General features: G+C 35.1%; 2 protein-coding genes across 8 annotated transcripts; one reads left to right on the top strand and one right to left on the bottom strand.

Moving 5' to 3' along the window:
- The first annotated feature begins 41 nt into the window (after positions 1–41).
- Positions 42–13,942, top strand: LOC131800954 (polycomb protein Asx-like). 7 transcript variants are annotated; one of them, XM_059118838.1, is made up of 10 exons: positions 42–420; positions 1,319–1,756; positions 1,821–3,060; positions 3,478–4,420; positions 4,551–4,673; positions 7,149–8,032; positions 8,101–9,735; positions 9,804–10,154; positions 10,220–10,388; positions 11,488–13,942. In XM_059118838.1, exons 2-10 carry the CDS (start codon positions 1,446–1,448, stop codon positions 11,865–11,867), a joined length of 6,036 nt encoding a protein of 2,011 aa, XP_058974821.1. In that variant the 5' UTR covers positions 42–420; positions 1,319–1,445; the 3' UTR covers positions 11,868–13,942. The 7 variants fall into 7 exon arrangements, with proteins under 7 accessions (XP_058974821.1, XP_058974816.1, XP_058974818.1 ...); XM_059118833.1 differs by having other exon boundaries at positions 42–731; XM_059118835.1 differs by having other exon boundaries at positions 42–740.
- A 2,430-nt stretch (positions 13,943–16,372) lies between these two features.
- On the bottom strand, positions 16,373–18,342 carry LOC101893242 (phosphopantothenoylcysteine decarboxylase). Its single transcript, XM_059118841.1, has 3 exons — positions 18,098–18,342; positions 17,822–18,025; positions 16,373–16,686 (listed from the first exon to the last, which is right to left on the bottom strand). The coding sequence occupies exons 1-3, from the start codon at positions 18,206–18,208 to the stop codon at positions 16,429–16,431; spliced, it is 573 nt and encodes a 190-aa protein (XP_058974824.1). The 5' UTR covers positions 18,209–18,342; the 3' UTR covers positions 16,373–16,428.
- Positions 18,343–21,683: the final 3,341 nt, after the last annotated feature.

The following is a 21,683-nucleotide window of genomic DNA, read 5'->3' as shown; positions in this document are numbered from 1 at the left end:
AAACAAAAATCGCTACAATGACATTACAAATGCAATGACAATATATTTACGGACGACTGGCAACACTGGTCATTTTTCGTATCTCGAGTATTTTTGGTGAACGGGATAAATTCTACGGAAAAAAGAAGATAAATATAAAAAAAAATAAAAATATGGATTTAAAATAACACATAAAAGCAGAGAATAAATGATTGATTTATTAAAAATAACAGCAATTTGTTGAATTTGTAAGAAATAATAGCAAAAAGAAAATAGTGTAAAAGTACAACTAAAATGAGGGTCTGTGTGCGTGTGTGTGTAAAAGCAAAAGACAAAAAATTATCTTTTGTTTGTGTGTAAAACGTAGTGTAAAGAAGGTTAATGAAAAATAAAGAAAAAAACAAATCCAACAAACCAGTATTTAGAGGATTTGGAAATTAAGTAAATGAAAATGTATTTTAAATTAAGAAACTCATGCATAAGGCCCATCAGCATTTTGTGAGAAACAAGTGAATGAAGCAGTAAAATGGAAGCGAAAATAATTGTTGTTGCTGCTGTTGTAATTGTGTGTTAAACAAGCGAATACAAAAGAAAAATATAAAACGACAGGGTGTTGCCATATTTTGTGAACGCAAAACAAAAACAAAGTGGCGTTTTTTCTTCGCAACATATCCTCTACTTGCTGTTTGTTTTCATTGTTGTTGCCTTACATAAATGTTCTACAGCTGTGGGATTTTGTAGTTACTGAAAAGGTAATTTAGGTAAAAAACGAGCACAACAACAACCTGCAATGCAATTAAGAAGTTTCAATTGACTTTTTGTAATTTTTGTCATGGCCCGTGACGTTTTATTGTTGTTCTCGCAGTAATAGCGATGTGTGGCATCACTGTAAGGAGTTTTTTTTTATTTGTAAGTCAGAGAATATCAAGTTAAAAGAAGGAAAACTATTACCACAAGAAGACGACAACGACGTCGTCGTCGACGAGAAGGAGGAGGAGGACAGAAAGAAAACCTAAAATTGTAATTCGGCAATACACTACTAAATGTTCGTAAGATATATGTAAGAATTTAGAAGTGACCAATTTAATTCCATGATACACAGAGACGTCCATATATAGCGATTAGATCTTAGATCTTGAAGGGACATATTGGTTTGTTTGCCGTTGGTGTTTTTAACACGGAAATAGAAGAATGGAATGGAAATGGAAACACCTGATTGCAAGGGTGCCAAAGGCAAAAAATATAACCGTGGCTTAGAAATGATTTTAATTTTACAAATGATGATTGCTGATTTCTTGTGGTAGATTTAAAGATTTCTTTTTTGTTTACTTTTTTACAGGAACTTCCTTCTATATCAGCAGCAGCAGCAAATTATCGCTGTGTTCTGGCCGGAAAATTGATAATCATTTTGCAAAGTTTGTTTTGGTTGTACATGAAGTAATGAACTCGTTTAGTGTCCCTTAATTATGCGAAATATGAAAACGGACACTGGCTCCTCAGCATCAGCGTCGTCGACAACCAACAATAAAATAACTTTGCGAGAAAAACCCACAGCTAGAATATTGTTTATCAATTCATCAATAAACCATTCATATGCCGGACCGGATTCAGATTTGAATAATTATTTAACAAATATTAACGATATGGAAGCCTCAACCAGCCACATAACAGTCATCGATGATGAGGATGAGAAAGATCCACTGGCATTGGATACCAGCTCTACTGAAGATTCGCTTGGTAGTGCTCCATCAACATCAAAGCATTCCCATAGTCTAAGGTAAGGGTAAATAAAACATAAATTTTTGATATGTTTTAATAATTTATTTCACTTGTTTCTTTAGACGCCATGTACCACGAATTATTGTCAAACCCATACTACCTGATAAGAAAACCACCAGCAGCAATACAAGCCCCTCCGCAGCAACAGCAGCAGCAAATGTGGCTGTGAGTTCTACGGTTAGTGGTAATACTTCATCAACAGTTGTGAATAGCAGTCCCTCGGGTCGAACTAGCAGTAGTCGACGTATACAGCAACAGCAGCAAGCAAAAGCTGCGGCAGCTGCTGCGGCCGCCGCTGCAGCAGCTGCTGCTGCAGCTTTAACACAGAGTACCACCAGCCCTGCCACTGCAACAACTCAAGCTTCAACAATGCGCGAGGTTTTGGCATCCATACCCGGGTTCAGTATCAAACCTCGACGGCGATCATCGAAGAAAATGTCCACAGCGGCACAAATTGAACAGACCAAGGATGGTAAAATTGATTTGGAAACTCCCGACTCTATTTTGGCATCCACAAATTTGAGAGCTCTGCTCAATAAGCAAACATTTACCATGCTCCCACCTTTATATCAATACAATTTGATACAATTACTGCCTAGCGTAGATCGCGAGGCAATTGAAATGGAGCATAAATATCCGGCGAATACCGTGCCAACGGAAGGCATACGACTGGGTCCATCAAGTCTTAATAATGAATTTTTCGCTCGGGCCTGTTTGGAATGGCGGGAACGTCTTTCGGAAGGTGAATTTACGCCGGAAAATCAGATGAAATTGAAAACTGAAGCGGAGAGAGAGAAAAACAAGCTAGATCCCTGGAAATTGAAGCATTTCGAACCAATTTGGGGTGAGAAATCATTCCATCGGGCAACCGCAAGTAACTGTCTGAATAATAAAAGCAACACCGCCACCTCCTCCGCAACCTCCACCTCAACCACGACCACCTACAATACCAACACTAATCTGAAGAGTGATGCTGACAACAATAAATCCATAGAAATAATCGATAACGCAACTACATCAATATCATCCACATCAACCACCAGTGCCTCGAATTCATCAAAAACCGAAGCATTATCCTCAAATTCACCAACATGCTCGTTGTCCTCCACAATATCATCATGTTCAACAGATGTGGCAGTGACTGTGTCCGAGGTCGTCGTGCCCATTTCAATATCATCTTCTGCGGTAAAGGAAACCCCTTCATCACTTGCAAAGGCCAAGGATTGTTTAGATAGTAACATTAAGGAGGAGGAGCAGGAGCAGGAAAAATCCTATGTAAAGACTGAAAATAATCAAGAAAATGTAAGTAGAATAGTGGAAGAATCCGAGTGCAATCCGAGAAAAACCTTTTTAAAGGAGGGACATGGGAGAGCAGGGACAAGATACGCATTTGGAAGTGGAAATTTTTTGAAGGCAATTGACAATTTTTAAAGGGAATCGGTCAATTTAGATCAAAATTTTTCGAAATTATCATTACTTCTTCTGGCGGAATCATTGAAAAAATGTAACCCTAAAGTCTCAAAAAATAATAAATGTTACAAAAATCCCTCGCAGCCACCGATTTGCTCAAAAATAAATCTAGTTTGAGAATTAAACATTCCCGTTCTCTTCATCTAGACCCTCTTCCCCAGGAAATTCACGCAGCGGTTCCTTACTTGCAATAATTTTTTTCATTTTTTGCTCTCTAAGTATTAATTACTTTTTTATTGTTTATTTTAGTGTGGAAGACCCAAGGATAGAAATGCATCGGAAGGCAAATCTCCCCACTACACCTGTGAACAGCCAACGACATCGGCATTAGCCCTTAAAACTAGCCAAGAATCACAAAGACGTGGTACCAAACGATCATCGGCCAGTCCTCCAAACACGGGCTTTAGCAAAGACGACGCTAACAATACAACAATCACCAATGCCACTAATATCATGGACACCACAATAGCTGAAGAAGATGCAAGTGAAATTATATTGGATGACTGTAATGTTCCTATAGAAATCAAAAGTGATAGTGAGAATGAGATGCATGAGGAGGCAGAAGAGGAAGCTTCTGGTCCCAGCAGTAGTAAAAAATTGAAAATAGAAACCACTGCAAGGGAAATTATATGCCATGATTTAACTCAAGACGAGGTAATGGTGTGTGAGCCAACAACACAAAATTTGGTCGACGACCAGGATGAAACGGACGAAGAAGAAGAAGTAGATCAGGACGAAGAGGAGGACCATGCCATTACAAATGATAGACAAAATGTTAATGTTGCCAACACCAGCATTGCCAGCAATTTATCGACAACAACAACAATATCAACAACTGTGAACAGTACCTGTGATAATCAACAACAACAACACGAGCAACATGTTAATGAAAACGAAAATGAGCCCAACCACCAAACAACTCCACACCACACAAATTCTGACCATGGTCAATACTTTTCATTTTCGGCCAGCTCCCCAGATATCCAACAACAACAGCAGCACCACCAACACTCATCTCAGCACTCCACCACCACATTGGAGTTGTCATTAAACTTGGATAACTATGAAAACCCAGCCATGGCAAACAATGGCTACAACGAAGAAGATGAAGATATTATCGAACAGAAATTCAATGATGCCGAAAATTACGTATTAGAGTCGGCTGAAGTTAGTACTGACGACAGTGGTACTGGTAAGTCAATGAATTTTGATTTTCCACAAAATCTCCCATAAATCTGACATGCTATGGTTTCTTTTTTTCTTAATCCTTTTGTGAATATCTATTTCTCTGACCGGTTTTTTCTTTCTTTAATTTTCCAAAGATTCTAAATCTGAGAAACCTACTAACAACCTTACTGACACAGCAACGGTGGACGACACACCAGCTGCCGCTGAAAGTGTTGTAAACGAAGATGATTTTTTATTTACTAACTCCCTTGATCGTGGTAAGATTATATTTACCATATAGCAACAAAAAACTGAACAGAAGAATGTATTAAAATTATTTTCAATATGCACTCCTATTTTTTTGTTTCCTGCATCTACACTAAAACATTTTTGTTCTCATTAACATTATTATGCTTTTTTTTTTTGGAGTTGTTTAATTTTAAGTTTTTCTTAGGCTTAAGAACACATGAACGAATAACGCTTTAGTTATTGCTTTGGTATTATGTTGTTGGCATGGCATCTTATTTATTCTACTAATATTTAATTATATAAATATTATTATTCAAAAAATATGGATTGTTGATTATGTTTGTTAACAATTGCCAATTGCTATTCCCATATTCACTGGATGAATATTACGTAGATATGTCTTGAATTATTTTTTTTTTTAATTTGAAAATAAAATTTTTGTTTGCACTTTTTTATTTTATTTTATGTACACCCCGCCATCTTTTTAGTTGCATGAAAATAAACACACATGTATATAACTATCAAAATTTGAAATTCACAAGGATACAGTTGAAAATTGTTACAATGTGTATTGGTTATTAATGAAATCAAATTTTGTAGCAGCTGTATATATGGGGCGTTAATCGGTATCTGTCCTTACATCTTGACCTTGCCAAAAATCTTACCAAGAATCCACGGAAATGGATAGATCTGTCCAATAGCCTTTTTTTGTCTAAAATCTCCCTCATTTCCTTTTATAGTGGTGGATCTCTGTCTCTATATCGTGTAGGTCGTATCTTTCCTTACATCTTGATTTCAAAATATAGCTACTCTTTGAGACTATAGCCAAAAATCCAATAAAATGGGTTTTTTAGGTTTGGCGTGGAGGAAGCTTAAAAGTTACGAATTTAAACAACTGCAATAATTGGGGCAAAAGTTCCTTTGTTTTTCCTGCCAAACGACATTCTCCAGCTGTAATGGATGGTCGGTGGACTCCGAGATCGGAATTCATAATGTAATGGTTGATAATATCAGTGAATACCACTCAGACCTGTCCAATAGGGTTTTTTTTTTGTCTAAAATCTCCCTCATTTCCTTTTATATTGGTTGAAGATCCACCTACATCGTGTAGGTCCATCCTGACACGCTTGGGAGGAGAATAAATACCACTCAGAGATATTCCCGATAGGCGTTTTTTCTAGAAGCTCTCTCTATGCCACTCTTATATCATAAGGCTTTGGGTGACTTCCAAACAGGGAACAGCTTACGTCTCCTCATTAGATGGTCGCTTTGTGTCATGGAGTTCTCAATGGAGGAGGGCATCTGCATCTTTATGTTGGAGTCACATAGCTAACCACAAGGGTACCTAGCGCTTACTAAGAGATCAAGAAAATCTACTAATCCGTATCCCAAGCGCGTTCTCTTTGTTGATCTTGTTCCTCGATAGAAGCTGTCGAATCGTACCCCGGGATCTTGGTGTTGTGGTTGTGGTCGAAATAAAGTATCCCTTGCCCTGCTCATTCAGTTGCATTCTCATCTCTGAAGTCCGTTAATTTAGAGGCGGTTTGGATATGGATATAGCTCCCGATTTTATATTTAATACCTATCAATGTCACAATACCCACTCTATAGCAATGTTATCTGGAACCGCCGACCTATCGCTTTATAAGAGATCCACAATTGGAATTTATTTCTACTTTTCATTTTGTCGTTGATACCTGCTGTCGAATGTGACCCTAGGATCTTGGGGTTATGTTAGGTTAAATGACTCGCGGTTGCCTTTTGGTAACAGCTCCACTCGAAGACTTGCTGCCGCTCAATTGTGTTCATCCTAATGAAGGAAGTGGAAGAAAGAAAGAATAGTAGAAAAAAGTGAAGGTATTACTAATCTTGGGGTGGTTGTGGTCGAAATTAAGTATCTCTACCAATTCCTTCGAATTTCTAAAATAGACGTATATTTGTTACGGGTAGTGGTGGGGGCTTTCATATAGTCGATCCCCACCAATTTTGTCTAGGGATGGGTTGAGGTGAGTCCAGTCGTACCTCCAGGAAAACGTATACCCTAATTGTTAGTTATGAAAAATAATCACTGGTTGTTTTTCCTCGCCCCTAAAAGTCGCCAAATAGCAACAGAACAACACGTGCACGTTATATTTTTTTTCCACTCGTTGTCCTTCCTGTTTTCCCTAAGGAATGTTACATGGGTTTAGAGGATAATTAAGAATTCTGGTATTATAACAAAGCATAGAAAACTATACTAATAAATTAGTAGATAATACCAACCCATTAAAGCAGACCCTAGATTTACGTTTGCCCCTTTTTTGCTTTCGCCTTGCCATAACTTATATTTTTAAATACCAAATACATTTTAATTTTGTTCGACTGTATCTCCACATTTGTTTTGTTCGTCATTTCATCGCAGTAAGTCTTAAAACACTTTATCATCCCATTTTAGCCATTAAAACCTTTTTTTCTCTTTTACCTCTATATCTAACCAATTTTAAACAATTGTATCCTACCTTTAGTTATTATACCCGATGAAACCACAGACGAAAGTAATCTCATGACCTCGACGACAACATTATCATCGGCTGTTTCAACGACAACAACATCATCATCTTCATTATCGGCCGATTCTTTGCCATTGACCTCAACAACTACACTGGCATCCACGACAGCATCTTTTACAGCGCCTTCATCTTCGTCTTCGAACCCATTGAATAATATTAAAGCAGTGGCAACATCTGTTGTATCCTTGGCTCCAGCCAACATCCTCAAGGAGAATTCGACACAAACAAACCCAGCATCAACGCAATCCGTCTCTGTTGCCGCTGCTTCGGCTGAGGCCATACAACATCAACAGCCCACAGTAAGTGATGTTTTTCACCATCTGAATCATGATTGGAATTTTGGAGGCCTCAAGTTGGGCATAAATACTGCTGCTATGCCGTCATCCTCATCCTCAATACAAAACGCAGATGATCAGCAGCAGCAGCCACAATCCAGCAATTATTGCAATATCTTGCAACAGACATCGACGGCTGGGAATGAAGTTGTCATTCAGGAAGATAATCATAACATACAGATCGATGCAAATAATATAATGGAGGAGCATCATCACCACAATGAGGCCGTCGTAGAAGAGGAACATACAATAGAAGAGGTTCCCGATGATGACGATGATGTTGAGGATATGGAGGCCAGCAATGCCGTTCGGGACATAGTTGATGAATTACAGCAACAACATCAACAATTACTGCAGCTGCAACAGCTAAAACAATTGCAGACTGCCGAATTGGAAGATGCCTTTCATAATCAACAGCAGCAGCAGCAACAACTGGAGCAACACCACCAGCAACAGCAGCAGCAACAACAGGAACTTTCACAAATCAATGAATATGTTGGAGAGGTAAGTGCAGTTCATGGCGTATGCGTTTAAGTGCTTCGATTTATTTGTGTGTTGTTTGTGTTTTACAGCTAACTTCCTCTAATGAAATGATGGCCACCGATGTCCCCATGTCCATAACAGAAATGGAAGTGACTAGCACGGTGATAACCACCAACACCAATTCCAATGACAGCATGAATGACATTAGTATGTGCAGCAGCTCCAGCAGCACTGGCAGTCTGACAACGCCCAACATTGCACCGAACACCTTGGGGCAGTTACAACAGCAGCAGCAGCACCAATCTCTACAAAATCAGCAACAACATCATGCCGCACAACAGCAGCAAATTCCCAGTCCACAATCTCTTCACAACACTCCACCCCAAAGACAAATTTTGGTTGATTCAAATGGTCAAATTATTGGCAATTTTTTGGTGCAACCATCGCCACCAGCACAACAACATCATCATCATCATGCTGCTGCTGCCCACACCACAACCCAGCAAATACAACAACAGCAGATATTACAGCAGGCTGCTCAACGATTTTCATTTCAGCCCCAGACGAATGCAGCAGCGGCTGCCGTTTTAGCTGCCCAACCGGCAAATTCCGTAACATTTGCCGCCCGGCAACAACAAAGGCAACAATTGGCCCAGAAGATACTGCCGGTAATACATAACACAAATGGCCAGCATTTTCTGGCGGCGGCAGCTGCTGCTGCGGCCGCTGGAGTGGTTCAACAGCCCCACATTGATGCCTCAACACATCATCAACAAATTCAACAGTTTTCCTTACAACAAACACCAGCACAACAACAACATCAAGCCTCACCATTGCAACACAATATAACAGGTCAGGCCAGGCAGTATTTAAGTAACTCTTCTCCCACCCAACACCACCAACAACAACAGCAGCAGCACTCTAATAATTTGTTAACCTCCCAGCAAATTCAGCTGCAGCAGCAGTTGCAACAACTACAACAAAATCACCTAAATCCATTTCAAAATGTTAACAATCAATCATCGATATCATCACATGGCTCCCAAACAGGCGCAGCATCATCACCATCTTCATCTGCAACGCATCCCAACAACAGCAACAACACCACCACCACCACCTTAACTCCCAAATTCATTTCAAAGCAGCTAAGTATTATATCTATGGGCCCGCGTAATGCCACAATTCCTGCAAGTATTGCCACCGCCGGCTCCAACACAGTTGCCATTCCGTCCACTGCCTCCAATGCACTGTACAATAGCAACACCAACAACAATCTGAATACAACAAACATAAATGTCAATGTACTCAAGACATTTGCGCCATCTGGAGTGCCTACAACCATTGCTCAACAAAGGCCAGCCGCCAAGGCCTCGAACACTGGCAAGGGGAGGAAATCAACAACCAATAAACTGCCACCTGGGGCGGTAAATATTGAGCGCAGCTATCAGATATGTCAGGCGGTTATACAAAATAGCCCCAATAGGGAAAATTTAAAGGCTCAGTTGAGGCCACCATCAGCATTGTTGAGCCAGCAACAACAACAGCAGCAACAAACTTCGAATGCCAATACAACAACAGCCAAGACAACGACTGTGGTGGCAACGGCCACAGGAAATCTCAAGACCCCAGAAGACGTAATCATAAATACGTTAACGGCAAACAATACAACAGCGACAGCCTTGCCCAGCAATGTCATGGGTGTGGGAAGACCGGGGGTTTATAAGGTAGGTTTTATCAAAACTTATTTGGAAATTATACCCATTCAATTTTCAAAATTTTCTTCTTTTTTTAGGTCATTGGTCCACGCATGGGGTTTCCACGTAAAAAATATGTCCAACGAAAATCATCACCCACCCTAATACGTCACATTTTTGCCAATCAGGGCACAGCGGTGTTACAAAATGCCAATTTAACGGCCGTTGCCACACCTGTTAGTGGGGTTGCCCAAAAAGTGACAATAATGCAACAATCTGCTGGCGGTCAGCAACAACCACAGCTTGTCAGTGGCGGTCAACACATAACAACACACGACATTCATCACAACGGCAATGGACAGTATGTGCTTTACCATCGTGCCAATGTTGGTGCGGCCGACAATCAAGCTCCACGTGCTTCCAGTGCTCCACCAGTTCCTCAAAATCAGGTTAGACTAAAAGAAAACAGTTTTTTATATGTATAATACCTAAAATCCAAAACAAAATTTTGCAGAATCAACTTCATGGCATGAATGGTATAACTGGACGCGGGCGTCCTGCCTCAGTAGATGTAGATTTGTTGAATTCACTGCAAGATATTCATAACAATACAACAGTATGTACGACAACCACACCAAATGCCGCTGGCAATACACAAATTGTGCGGCGAAATATAGCCACAGGTGAGTTTTGAAAGCTTTTTGGGAAATATAAATTGTTATTCTAGGTAAGGAAGGGTTCCTGGGCAACAGTTCGGGAATGTATAATCGTCACAGATTTTCTTGAAAGAAATAATATTAATATTTTAAGTATTAATTGAGATGCAGGCAATGGGAATATTGATTTTGTGGGGCGTTGGGTCTTACTACTTAGTGTCCAAGGTGGCAGACCTTGGCTTTGCAACATGCGAATCACAGGCCTTGTAAATCACTTTATTTTGTAGTTTTTGGGTTATTATTAAGATTTGATAATATATAAATTTGCAAATATCGGTGTTGTTTTTCATATTTCAAGAATAGAAATGTCTTTGAGCACAAAAAATGCCGCCAAAAACTGTTTACCATTTACCGTCATAAAACAGAGTTGCCAATCCAAATGGAACGCTTTTATATAAAATGTGGTTGCATTTATTTATTTATATTTCGTTCTCAAAACATTTTTATATTTTCTTTTAATATAATTTAACATAATTTTTAAACATATAAACGTTTTCGTAACGCCAAAAAACAAAATTCTTTGTAAACGGCTTTTCAATTGCTCTCATCAATAGGTGTTGCCAAAACATAAAGAGGCCTCACATGATATGATATATAATAATTAGCTTTGAAATCATGATCAAACATAATACTTTTGATATATTATATTAATGGCTCAATTCCAAAAGTTATTATCTAACAAATTTTACTAAATAATCTATGGAAATACACATACACATGAAATTAGAAAAAAAAACAGTTGTTCTGCAAATATCGTTAAACGGTGTTGCCAACGCACTAGGGAGGCTTCACACTACTTAAAACATCAAACAATTGCCATCACCAAAAATTAAATTAGGAAAAAAACAGGGGAAAATTACTTTTCTAGTTTTTAATTTTTTTAAATTAAAAAAATAAAAAAAAACAAATACAAAGAATTCGTTCATTTTTGAAATAAATTGAACTAATTAAATGCTAAAAAACAGAATTTATTATTTTTTTTTTCGACATGCAGAGTCATACTCTAAATGATTAAATTAAAGAAATAATGTAAACATTTGTAAATAATATTATGTATTACTTTTAGGAAATCTATATATTGAAGGCATTGGTGATGCAACAACATCAGGCTTAATGGATGCCAGTGGTAATTACATTGTAACAACAACCACAGCCTCTGCTATGCCGGCGGGTGGTATAAACTGTGGTGGCATACGAAATTCAGCTGCCGTCGCCGCAACAACAACCACAACACAACAAATTCAACATTCACATCAGCATACTATTGACAGTGGCTGTAACAGTGGTAGTAGTAATAGCAACAGCAGTCCAAATACCAACAGTTCAGATGGACATAATTGTGCCTGTTCCTTAAATGCAATGGTCATTTGTCAGTCGTGTGGAGCATTTTGTCATGACGACTGTATAAGTGCTTCAAAGCTATGTGTATCTTGTGTGATTAGATGAATTGGCAAAGGTATACGGCCACTATTGTTGTCGTCGTCATCTATGCAAGCAATATGGCAGTTATTAAAATAACAACTACAATAACAGCAGCAAGAGCAGTATTCACCCATTTCGCATGCGCAAACGGCAAGTATGGTTATTTTTCTTTTACTGAGAAAAACAAAATAGTATATCAAACACTGTTCTACAATGTATTGTAATTGTTTTCAATCAAACAAATGTTTTTTGGTAACTGCTGTGCGTAAAATTTTGTTATTTTAAAACACTTTGGTACTTTTCTAAAATACCTGCTTAGTGCGATTTAGCTACCTATTTCGCTGGTAATTATTTTTCCAAATATAACATCTGCCTTTTTCGACTTCAGACAATGTTGCATTTACCTGTCAAGGGCAATAGGTCTGTCTTTTAACCCAAAATATAACACTTTTTACTAGAAATTGTCTGTTAGTAAAATAAAAAAATATAAGTAAAATCTCATCTCAAGCCAATTTCCATTACATCAATTGCAGTTATATGACTATTTTTTTGCATTTGTGGAATTTTCTTTAGACACAAGCTCAAGCTAATGTAAATGGAGATAGGTATTTTATTCAGGTGGTTGACAATGTTTTGTTGCCACCAAAAAGAGAAAACATTTACCGTTTTTTTTTTTCAACCAATAAAACTCTCACTAAGAAAAGAGAAAGAATTTTTACCGTTATTAACTTTGCACTAATGGAAAGTTTAGCAGACAATCGTATGTTATGAAGAATGATTATTATGACAACTTAATTTAGTTGGCAACTACGGCACACATGTACTTGCCAACCACTTCTGTAGAATTCTAATTGGAAATAGTGGAGCGTATTTTCAGTAGCAGGAGATGCAATTTTCTATTATATGTTCTGGATTTTTTTTAAGTTTTATGGAAAAGAGTTCTGCTTAAACATTTTAAGAAATTTAATCAATGTAATTTGTTTTGTTTAACTTATGGTCCACCCAGTGATGGGAGATCGTAATTTACAAAATATATTCATATAGTAGGAAATGATTGCCGCTTGTCTTTCTTGAAAAATGCTACTTTTCAGAATACTGTATAACAAAAATAATACAGCAAATCATGTTAAAGTCTAGAGCCAGAGAATTGAGAAACATAGAATACCATGGGAATTGGTATTTCTGTATATCTGAGCTGAATTTCGTTGAGGTTTCGAATTCCAGAAGAATCACTGGACGGACGGGTTTAAAGTGGTTGAAGAAAAGAAAACTAAAAAAATGTATTTAAGCATGAAATCTAAAAATCCCACTATCAATCGTCTGAAAAGTGATTTGTCCGAAATTTGCATGTCCGAGAAACGATTTAATTGTTTGAAGGACTCCGATATGTGGAAATAAAGGCATAAAAGTACACAATCTAAAGCGTATCATTAAAACATGGTTCTGAAAAAAAAACCTTTCAAAAATGTCCTAGAAAGTGATTTAAAAATTTAAATTAAAAAAAAAATTGGATTGGATAGATCCAATTTTTACAAAAAAAAAAAAAAATTGTATAACAGTGTTTTTTATACATTTATAAGTGTACAATATGGTTGCAAATCTAAATTACCATACTTCTTTATTGTGTTTGAAAACTAAAAACAATTTCAAAATTGCTTTTTTCACAATGTTATAAAACAGATGCATAATCGAAGATGATAGCATTGTTCAATTTCCAAGCAATATGACATACTAGACATTTGAATTACCCTTTTCAAATGCTTTTGAAAGTTTGGTTTTGATTTTTTTTGGGATTACTTGTTGCCATTATAAAAATAAAAACCAAAATTAAATAAAAAACTGAAAAGGAAACCTTAAATTATAACAAACAAAATGCAATGAACAACAACAGCAAGACACACATATGTATTATTACATACTCCATAACCCCCCTAGAACATACATATATGCAAATGCAATTTCACAAAATACCTACAGATATAAATAAAAACATTTTCCAATACATCCTTCTCCCCTTCTCCTCCACCTCATTGATAATTTGTATAAGTATTTTTCTACTCATTTGTACCTATGCTTTAAAACAAAAACAAAAAATCACAAACACCTAAACATAAAAATTGAAAATATAAAAATTGAAATTTAACAAAAATAAAACTATTAAGTAGTTGTCTCAAAGATTGCAAAACACGAAAAAAAGAAACAAAATTAAATAACTTGTTGGTAAATAATAATAAAAAAAAAACAAACAGTAAAACAAATTTAATTATAGACATGTTAATGGTAAAATATATATATATGTGTATGTATTATATATTTTTTGTTTTTTTCTATACTTTTAACCATAAATATTATACATAAAAATATAGGATGTTTTGTTATTATTATTTTTTTCAATTTAATATTTTTTTTAGTTTTTAGGAATTTTTTTTTAATAATATTCACACATATTGCTGGTAGCACATACATACATTTAAATGAATTTGAAATGCCCCAAAAATAAACATTATTTCCAATACCAGATGGATATATAAAATATTTTTTTTTTTTTTTCAACAAAAAATAGCATTTTACAAAAAATATTGCAAATCATGTATAAATTCCTCAAAAACCAAGTACATTTTTCTCTATAGTTTGTCATTTTTTTCATATATTTTCTCAGTCTGCAACATTTTCTTCTTCAAACTAACCTCAATTTTATTTTGTGCGCGATTTTAGAAAACTTACGCAAAACTTTGACATTTGGAAATATAAATTATTATTAATTATTTATGAAGAAGGAGGTGGATTACCTCTAAAAATTGATTTTAACATTTCTAAAAAACCGCCAATTGAAGACCTGGGGATAACCACATCAGGATGTAAGAAAAGTACAATTGGTAGACTCGAAGACGCTTGTATCTTGAAATAGTGCACCCTCAAAAGTTTCGGAATAATCGGCCCAATTACGGTTAACGTTACCATAGTCGTCGTCGACTTTATGTGCAAGTCGCCTCGCTGTCGCTTCGATTCAAAAATGGTATTACCGTAACACATAGAAGCGACATCGACATTTTAGAAAAAGAAGTTGGCAACACCCTCTTGTTGTTGACAAGAAAGATAAAAGAAATTGTTTGTATTTTGAATATTAATTTCTTCTCTTTTGGAAAATGGCTTAACTCTAGTTTAGTAAAAACTCCTCAATTTTTTTGAATTTATTTCCAGTGGTAGGAATTTTTTTCGGGAAACTATTTTTTTTTTTGATGTGGGTCGACCCGAAAGTTCAATGTATGTAACGCTTATGAAAATACTTACCAAACAAGTGGTCACTTGATGGTACACAAAATTAGTGGATCCGGCGACAGATATTTTCTAAAAACGACTTCACGTCAATTGTATCGACAATGATAATAGCAATCATCGCTATCGACAAAAAACGACAACCCTAATACGGTTATTGTCGCCTCGACTTCATTTTGCGTCGACGACGACGACAAGCGTAATAGGGCCGAATCTTCCGATGATATCTTTTTCAGCCTAACCTCAATGTTTCCCAGCTGTGTAGTTTCAGAGAACATAGGCAAAATTCTGGCGTTTCCCATTACACCAGCACGAAAAGTACTCTTTTTTACGAAAATTTCTAATTTGTCAATCTAAATAACACATTTTATGAAAACTTGTTCGGTGTAAACAAGGCTTTATAACCCAAAAGGCAGACAGCTTAAATTCGATTATTACCCGAATAGTGAATTTTCTTTAAAAAATCGTGCGTTGCAGGACTTGTCAAAGCTTATTCATTCAATATATTTCTTTTTCTGTAAACATTTAACACTTTTTTGCAAAAAAAAAAAAAAAAAAAAAAAAAAACACTTTTCATCAACAACAATTGAAAAAAAAATATTTTTTTTCAAAAATAATTTGGGACTAAATGAAAAATAATGTGAAATTATACAAAAACAAATGTAATAAAAATAGCAGCTCGAATTTTATTTCATTGTTCAAATATTTTTTAAATACTAATTTAATTTATAGTAATTATTAAACATACAAATATAACTGTCTATTGTATATAAAATTAAATTTTCCATTCACACACCACAAATCACCCGACAACACATACAAATGAAAATAACTAAAAACATTAAAAAACATGTAATTATAAGATTAATTAAAAAAAACAAAGCTTCAATGAATCGTTAAAAAAAAACATAAATACACGTTTTTTCTTCTTAAAACACAAACACACGTAAACTTTTTTTAATATTATCGATTAATTTAGCTGTTAAGTTCTTAAATAAAAAAAAAAAAACAAAAAAGTGTTGTATTATGAAAACAATATAAAAATAAAATATAAATTATAAAAAAAATGCTATGATACACATTAAATATAGAGGATACACATTACAGAAAGAAAATACAAAAAAAAAAAAAAAAAAAAAAAATGATACACTACAAAACAAAATTCACTACGTACATATGTTTAGAAATACATAGTTATATTGACTAAAAAAAAGATATTATAAAAATGAAATAAATTAAAAAAATGAAACATGTTGTTTTTCTCACTGGAAAGTATATTTTTATTATTATATAATTATGTTTTTTTTATTTACACACAACGCAATTTTAGTAAAATATTTTCAATAATTGTATCAACCTCAGCCATGGCCCCGTTGCCTGTATCACCACACATCAGAGTTTTGGAAACGGTTGGAACTTCATGATAACCCCAGGATTTTAATTTGTTTATATGTTCACTGGTTACGGGATGATCAAACATGCGCGTATTCATGGCTGGACAAAAGAGTAGAGGTTTCTTGAAATCCCAAGCACGCACCACGCACAGTAACAAGTTATCACATAGACCCTAAAATAATAGATAAAAAATCATTAGGGCATTGCTAACCAAATTCGTATGTCTTAAAGAGCTTTACAAAACATCAAGAACAAGTAAAGAAGGTGTTAAGATTCTTTCACAAATTTTAAAATTTGTGGTCAATGCAAAAATACTTAATGTTTTAGTCAAATAGTCTTCGTTGCGAGCACCCAATACTAAAGTGTAGCCCAACTAGTTTTAAAATGTGACTTAAGACCAAATTAAGAAGGTAAAGTCATTTCAAATAAGCATTTCCATCCATTTTCTTGTAAAATTTCACTGCATAGAAAGTAGGTTCCCATCTCTGGTTTGTGTATGTACAATGGATTTATAAACAAACTTTTTGACAATGAGATGTTGTCAAATGAATAATTTTGAAAAAAAAAAAAAATGGAAACATATGATTGCATGACTTTACCTTCTTAATTCTACCATGCTTAGGACTTTGAGATACCAATAATTTGTGGGCGAGATAAAAAACTACCACAAAGTCAAACGCCACAATGATTACATTTTTTTTTTAATTTTTATGAATAAAAGCAAAAAATATGTCGGAAATAGCATCAAATTTTTGAATAAGTTTAAGGGCTAAGTACATAAGAAGCTTGAAGTCACGGCTAGGCATATTTTGTGACATTTCACAAAGGGATTACAGAGCCGCACTAAAATCCAGCCGTCGTTTTCCATTATAATTTGACATTAATATGCCTAGCCATGACTTCAAGCTTCTTATGTACTTAGCCCTTTAGATTTGTTCGAATTGGTCATTTGGCCCATTCCCGGCGAAGCGCTTGCTTGAGCTGTCACTGGAATAATTTTAACAGCTGTCAGTCGAGTTGTTTAGATCTATATTGAGTATTTTTAGCAAGGATATAGATTTAGTTAAGTACCGGTACTGAGACTTATGTCAATTAAAAATTTTCCGGAGGACGATTTTTTTGCCAATAAAAGCCCTAGCAATTAACGTTCAATTTGTTGTTCAAAGGTATCACTTTTTGATTAATTTGATTTTTAAAATTAATTATCGCAATTCTCCAACAATGGAGCCTAATAATGATGTAACCAAACACTGGATGAGATAACATTTTTATTAAACAAATCAAAATATTCTTGTTTTCGTACTTACAACTGCAATTTTTGCCAATGAGTTTGCACTTAACGGTGCTATTACCAGCATATCTGCCCATTTTCCCAAATCGATGTGTAAAACAGGATCACCTCGTTTTGTCCACGCATTCCATTCACTTTGGTCATCTAATATTTCTATGTTTTTGGGTAACTCGGAGGCTTTGACAAAATGTTTGGCGTTTTCAGTTAAAATTACTTTAATCTAAAAGAAAGAGGGAAAAGAATTAGCATTTCGCATTAATTCAGGAATTATAATAATTAAAAGAATACCAACATTAAAGCTAAATTCCGTATCTAAATTTTGTAGTTTTTCAATTAGCAGTGGAAACTTGATGGTGGCCACACTTGCTGTACAGGCTAGAAGTAGATTTTTTGTTGTTTTCATTTTGTCCTATTTGGCGTTGACGTTGTTGTTGTGGTTTCCTTTTGCCTTTCCGATTTATCCTCAAATCCTAGCTTTGACCATTCAGCCTTTTCCATAAGTTCATTCTTCATGCGACAGTTTAAATATTCTCGTGCCTCGTTGCGACACTGGGCACTTTGGTCGTCACTTTGATGTAAACACCGCATATACAGTAAATAGTATTTCTTGCAAAGACCTTCGTGATCAAGAGGGAAGCTACCTTTTTCCGGGGCAGTGGGTATAAACTTGGATTGGTTGAAGGTATTTGAGGTCATTTCAAAAGTTGTGTTGTTCCGGAACGACTAGTTCAATGGAACGGCGGCTCAGCGAAAGGCACGAAGGGAACTATATTTAGCTTTTTTCGTTCATCTAGCTCCCTTAGCTCACATAGTTACCTTAGTTCATTTTGTTCATTCATCTTATGTCATTCATCTTATGTTTTTTGTTTGTTTTTACTATTAGAGTTGCTTTACACGTGGGGGTTTCTCTAAATGGGCGTTCTTGTCTTTTTTTGTGCAATTTTTAGTAATGTTGCAAAATATGGTAGGGAATTATTTTTTTGGTTCTTTAAAATTTCGTTATTTTTAAATGTAATATATGGATCTATAGTAAAGGAAGTGTAATGTTATTAAAAAAATCAAAAATACCAAGTTAGGAAAATGTATTCTTTGTTATCATTAAAATGGTAGAAAACGTAAACAATTATTTTTATATAGATTGAAAAGACCTATAAAGACACAGAAGGGTGGTACGCATTACAAACTCTAAAAAATCATATTAAAAATTATTTTCTTTATCATATGCATTTCTCAATAATGCTTAAAAAATTCAATAATTTATCATTTGAAATTTTCAATTCCAAAATTGGTTTGACAGTTCAGCGGTCCCAGCAGCTGTGTCGATGCGACTACCTGTATTCTACTATCATGAAAAGAATTCTATTGAAACTGGATGATATGCGGTTCGAATTTGGATACAGCTCCCACACATATCTTCGCTTTTGCATTTATTTACACGTAAATAATTTTATAATTTTTTATTACAAGTTAATTTGTTTTCAGTGATTTCCGATATTCGCAATTACCTTTCCTGCCATTGTTATTTATATACATGGTAGAAGAATGTGGGACAATAAACTGTCAAACCAATTTTGTAATTAAAAATGTTGAATGAAAAATTACTTAACTTTGTACAAATTCTTAAAAAATGCTTATCATAACAACCTCCGATTGACGTCGTATAAGAAAACTTATAAAAATCTATTTATTTTTGAAAAAATTAAATTTTTTTGACATATCAATGTTCCCAAGCTTTTATGCTTCTACCTGTATTCTTCTACCATGTTTATATACAAAAGCAAGGTGTATTTACAAGTTGACACGGTAAGGCCATCTGTCGTCTTTTTTTTTGCGGAAAAACACAACTTCTTGAGTAAAAACATATAAAAATAGCCCTGTTTCTGAACTGCAACTTTTTACTGCGATAACCGTTTTCCCATTGAAGAAAATTGCAAACATTTGACAGCAAGAGTGAACTAAAGGTGATGGTACATAAGCAGCTTGGCATCATGGCTATGCATAATAATGTCAAATTATAAGGGGAAACGACGGCAGCATTTGAGTGCGGCTCTATCATCCCATTATGATATGTCACAAAATTTGCCATCTGAAGGCTTCAAGCCGCTAATGCACCCACACCTTAATTCCTGTGAGACCTTATTAAATAGGCTATATCCAAGAGAAATTGCAAGTACGAGTAATTTTTTCACTTTCCATCAGATTTTCCTCTCTCTATCTCTCTCTCCTTCAAGGACCTGCCGCAATTAAACTCGTCTCACCTGTCTCACCCGATTAGACATTTAAGACTTATAGCTCCCATATATTAGTACAATACGTTTTCAAATTTAAACAATCCTAACGCCGTACTACACATACAAATTTGTTACCCAGCTAATTGTTGTGGGTTATAGTCGTTCCCGTTCGACATTTTCCCTTCCTTTCAGGTTTGTCTCTCATCCGACTAGACATTTAAGCCTTTCAAATTTAAACAGCCATAACGACGTAATATTGAGGGCGAGAAAAAAAACTGCAACAAAGTCAAATGCCATAATTTTTACATTGCTTTTTTTAATTTTATTGAATGAAGACAAGAAATATCGGAAATAGCATCAACTTTTAGAATAAATTTAAATTTGTTCGAATTGTTCATCTTTGGCACGAATTATGGCCTTCAAATGGCCGATGAAACCGTCACACGCTGCCAGAATGTTGCTCTGCGATATATTGGCCCATTCCCGGCGAAGCGCCGACAATCTGGTATTTTTTAATGGCAACCTTGCTTTCCAAAATACTCCAGACACAATAGTTCAACGGATTGCTGGACAACGAATGTTTTCTAGTCGGAGAAAACCAAATTCGGCAGTTCACCACTTTCTGCAAAGCAAAGCAACTCTTCAAATATAGAGTGATCACACTACTGCGCTTGAATCCATCACGAATAACTTTTTTTCTGGAAAATTCTCATGTACGCTTGTAAACAATATAATGAGCTGTTACTGGAATAATTTTGACAGCTGTCGGACGAGTAGCTTAGAAATGACAGCAGTCTGAAGTTGGTTGCAGTTTTTTCATCTCACCCTGTATTCATTCAATCCGTTTTGAAATTTGAACAGCCCTAACGCCGTAAGGCACATTCAAAAGCATTCATATTTTCATTTACTCAACACAAGTGTTGTGGGGTACCTTAAAGTCGTTCCCGGTCGATTTTTTCTTTCCTTAAAGGTTTGTCGTCTCTGTTGTAATCCAAAAAGTTTCTATAATTCTATTTTTTCACAAAAAATGCAAACCATTCGAAGTACAACTTTAATAAAAAATATAAAAACAAACAAACTATTTATTTATTTAAAAATGTATGTTTATATTTATTGATGTTAATATATGTGTTTTAATGCGAAATATTACAATAAAACAAAAAAATAGAAAAGTAATGACAAAAGGGAACTTATTTTTTAAATAATCAATTTTATTTATTAAAAATATTTTTTTTGTTTTTTTTTTTTCATTTGGGTTTATATTTTTGTAATTGTTTTTATTTCTGTTTATTGTTGTAAATATATAAATACGAAAAATGTATTATTTAGTATTGCTCCTCCGCATGAATAGCTAAGATGGGGAAAGCGAGCGTGTTGTGTTTTCGTACATATTTCATTTGATATTTCGAAAGGCTTTGGGGGCCTGGGCCCGCCCCTAAACACACACAGAACAATTGAAAATGTTTTCGTTTTGTTTTTATGAAATAAATTACATTAAGGGCTAAATAGGACGACTAAAAATCCGTTGGGTATATCAATAAAAATAAATGTAAAATGTAAAATTAGAACTTAAAAAATGATGATCAGATGATATTCAGATTCAGATCACCTGCTATTGTATTCCATCAACTTGCGGTTTTTGAAAGA

This window comes from Musca domestica, unplaced genomic scaffold, assembly GCF_030504385.1.
Source record: "Musca domestica strain aabys unplaced genomic scaffold, Musca_domestica.polishedcontigs.V.1.1 133, whole genome shotgun sequence".
In the NCBI taxonomy this organism is placed as follows: domain Eukaryota; kingdom Metazoa; phylum Arthropoda; class Insecta; order Diptera; family Muscidae; genus Musca; species Musca domestica.
This window is presented reverse-complemented; position numbering and strand designations above follow the sequence as displayed.

What these genes read in the sequence shown, in the direction of transcription:
- LOC101893242 (XM_059118841.1), bottom strand. Translation starts at nt 18,208, where the DNA reads ATGAAAACAACAAAAAATCTACTTCTAGCCTGTACAGCAAGTGTGGCC. An exon ending in ATACGGAATTTAGCTTTAAT is followed by an intron (nt 18,026 to 18,097) that starts GTTGGTATTCTT and finishes TCTTTCTTTTAG; the next exon opens with ATTAAAGTAATTTTAACTGA. An exon ending in CATTGGCAAAAATTGCAGTT is followed by an intron (nt 16,687 to 17,821) that starts GTAAGTACGAAA and finishes CTATTATTTTAG; the next exon opens with GGTCTATGTGATAACTTGTT.
- LOC131800954 (XM_059118838.1), top strand. Translation starts at nt 1,446, where the DNA reads ATGCGAAATATGAAAACGGACACTGGCTCCTCAGCATCAGCGTCGTCG. An exon ending in AAGCATTCCCATAGTCTAAG is followed by an intron (nt 1,757 to 1,820) that starts GTAAGGGTAAAT and finishes TTGTTTCTTTAG; the next exon opens with ACGCCATGTACCACGAATTA. An exon ending in TACTAACTCCCTTGATCGTG is followed by an intron (nt 4,674 to 7,148) that starts GTAAGATTATAT and finishes TCCTACCTTTAG; the next exon opens with TTATTATACCCGATGAAACC.